The sequence below is a fragment of the Cyrtonyx montezumae genome, unplaced genomic scaffold, assembly GCF_038088225.1.
Source record: "Cyrtonyx montezumae isolate F1298 unplaced genomic scaffold, pur_monq_1.0 scaffold_13, whole genome shotgun sequence".
Taxonomy (NCBI): domain Eukaryota; kingdom Metazoa; phylum Chordata; class Aves; order Galliformes; family Odontophoridae; genus Cyrtonyx; species Cyrtonyx montezumae.
In genome coordinates this window covers 37,974,694-37,977,510 of record NW_027071859.1, presented here as the reverse complement: position 1 = coordinate 37,977,510, position 2,817 = coordinate 37,974,694, and the positions used below count along the sequence as shown (strand labels likewise).

The following is a 2,817-nucleotide window of genomic DNA, read 5'->3' as shown; positions in this document are numbered from 1 at the left end:
TTAAAACTGTTACCGGGGGGGGGTGGGGGGGGGTGGGGGGGAGGAGGTGTGTGGGTGGGGGGGGGAGGTGAATTGAAAGTGGCATTTTTTCCACTTCATTTCACCCTCCCCCCCGCCCCCCCCCACCCAACCCCCCCCCGGTGAAAGACAAGGGGCTGCCCGAGCGGAGCTGCTCCTTTCGTTCCGTACATGACGCTGCGAGCCGACCGCGGCTGGGGGGAGGGGGGCTGGGGGGGGGGGTAAGGAAAAAATAATAAATACGGGAAGCAAAAGGTGAAGGGAGCGCGGGCAGCGAGCAGAGCCGCTCCGGGAGGGGGTTCCTGGGGGGCGAGGGGAAGGGCTGCGGCCGGGGGGGGGGTACCGAACGTCCCCGTGCTTCTGTCGGGGCGGCCCCTGGAGCTCGAGGTGTTCCCTCCCGGCACCGCAGCCCCTCCCGCGGCCGCGTATTGCCGGAAAACGAAGTTTGCTCCGTCCCTTCGCCCCGCTCCCTCTGCCCCCGCGGGCGGCCCGGAGCCGCTCTGCTGCACGGCTGTGCGCACATCCTACATACATGTGTCTGAGCGTGTGCGCGCGTATGGCTGCGTGCGTGCGGCACACAACACACACCGATATACGTACTCCTCATCCCCCGCATCGGGTCGAGAGGGCAAGAAACCCACTGAATTTCTGTAAACTTCGATACCCTCGCAGTGCAAATGGCTACGCCTCAATACTGCCTGGGACAAGGGGTCCTTCCTCTCCCCGCTCGCATCCCCACGGGCGGATGCCCGCAGCCGCGCGTCCACCCGCACCGCCGCTCTCCCGGCCCGGCCCGGCCCGGCGCGGTACTCACTCCGCAAGGCCCGGCCGCAGCCCGCACCCTCCGCCGGGACGGAGCTCTGTGTCTGCTTGGATTCGCGTTCGCTTTCTGCTCGCTTTTTGTTGTTGTTGTTGTTTGTTTGTTTTGTTAATTTTTTTCCCTTTTTTTTTTTTTTGCGCGATTTTTTTTTTTGCTTTTTGTTTTTTTGTTTTTGTTTTTTTTTTTTTTTTGAAAGAGAGGAGAAAATTAAAAAACAAAGAAAAACAAAACAAAACAAAAACAAAACAAAAAAACGAAACAGCCCAACACTGAAAGGAGGACGCCGGAAAGGCGGAGGGGGGGGGGGGGGGATGAGGAGGAGAAGGACGAGGAAGAGGAGGAGGAGGGGAAAGGGGGGAGGGGGCGCCCAGGTCACTGCACGGGGGTCTGCACCCCGTGGTGCGGCGGCGTGTCCCTGCTGGGCCCGTACACGTCCTCGGCGCCCGGCAGCGTCCCCCCGGGCGGCGTCATGCGCTTCTCCTTCTGTCTCCTGTTACAAAACCACACTCTCACCACCTCCTTCTCCAGCTGAAGGCTGTCCGCCAGCGAGGTGATCTCCTGCGCCGAGGGCTTGGGGCACTTGAGGAAGTGGCTCTCCAGCGCGCCCTTGACGCTCACCTCGATGGAGGTGCGCTTTTTCCGCTTGCGGCCCTGCGCCGCGATCTTGTCTATGCTGGTGGGGCTGCCCGAGGAGGAGTCCGCCTCCTCCAACCACTTGTTCAACAAAGGCTTCAGCTTGCACATGTTCTTGAAGCTGAGCTGCAGGGCCTCGAAGCGGCAGATGGTGGTCTGCGAGAAGACGTTGCCGTACAGCGTGCCCAGCGCCAGCCCCACGTCCGCTTGGGTAAATCCCAGCTTTATCCGCCGCTGCTTGAACTGCTTGGCGAACTGCTCCAGGTCGTCCGAGGTCGGCGTGTCCTCGTCCGAGTGCGCCTCGTGGTGCGGCCCTCCCGCCGCCGCCGCTCCGCCGCCCGCCGGCCCTCCTCCTCCTCCCGCGGGGTGCGGTCCGTGCGGATGCTCGGCGCCGTGGTGCGGCGGCGCGGGCGGCCCGGGAGCTTCGTCGTGGGCGTCGCGCAGGCCGTGGTGGTGCAGGGCGGGCTGCGCGGCGCCCAGCATGCCGTTGACGGTGAAGCCGGGCGGCTGCGGGTACAGCAGCCCCGCCTGCGCCGCGCCGTTGGCCGCGGCCATGCCCGGCGGCAGGTGCGCCGCGCCGCCCGCCCGCCACGCCGCGTGGTGCCCGCCGCCGCCGCCGCCGTGGTGCACCAGGTGCGGCGCTCGGCCCGGCGGCGGCGGCGGGTGCTGCGGCGGCGGCAGCTCGTCGCCGCGCGGGGCCGCCTGCACCGCGGCCGGCTTGATGTCGGGCGGGCCCAGCGCGCCCGCCGCCGCCCAGGGCGACTCGCCGCCGCCGCCGCCCCCTCCGCCGCCGCCGCCCCCTCCTCCGCCGCCGCCGCCGGGGCCGCCGTGGGACAGCGCGGCGATCCACTGGTGAGCGTGGCTCAGCGGGTGCCCGTTGCTCTGCAGCGCGTAGTCCGCCTGCACCAGCGCGCCCGCGTCGCGGTAGCCGCCGCCGGGCTGCATGCCGCCGGGCGGCTCGGCGTGCACCATGGGCGAGCCGGAGGCGAGCAGGCTGTAGTGGTTGGAGGCTGCGGTCGCCATGACTCGCCGCGCCGCTCTGCTCGCGCCGGTTAAAGGCGCCGCGCATTTGACAGCTACTTTTGCGCCTCGGGCGCCGCGCGGCGCCCGCGCCCCCCCGGCCCGCGCGGCGGCGGGGCCCACCGCGAAGGCACGCGCGGCCGCCCCGCCCCGCCGCCGCCGCCCATTGGCTGCGCGCCGCCCGACGGACGGGGGCGCCCCCGGCGACCGCCGCCGCCGCCGGCCCCCATTGGCCGAGCGCCGCGCCCGAGCCCCGCCCCCGGCCCGCCCCCGCCGCCCGGCGCCGAGGGGAACGGGTCGAGGGCGGGGCCGGGGGAGGGGCGGGG

The 2,817-nt window shown here is 69.9% G+C and overlaps 1 protein-coding gene across 1 annotated transcript; it reads right to left on the bottom strand.

The window, feature by feature from the left end:
- Nucleotides 1-361: 361 nt before the first annotated feature.
- Nucleotides 362-2,494, bottom strand: POU3F2 (POU class 3 homeobox 2). Its single transcript, XM_065731158.1, has one exon. The coding sequence runs from the start codon at nucleotides 2,492-2,494 to the stop codon at nucleotides 1,211-1,213; it is 1,284 nt and encodes a 427-aa protein (XP_065587230.1). The 3' UTR covers nucleotides 362-1,210.
- Between the last annotated feature and the right edge of the window lie 323 nt (nucleotides 2,495-2,817).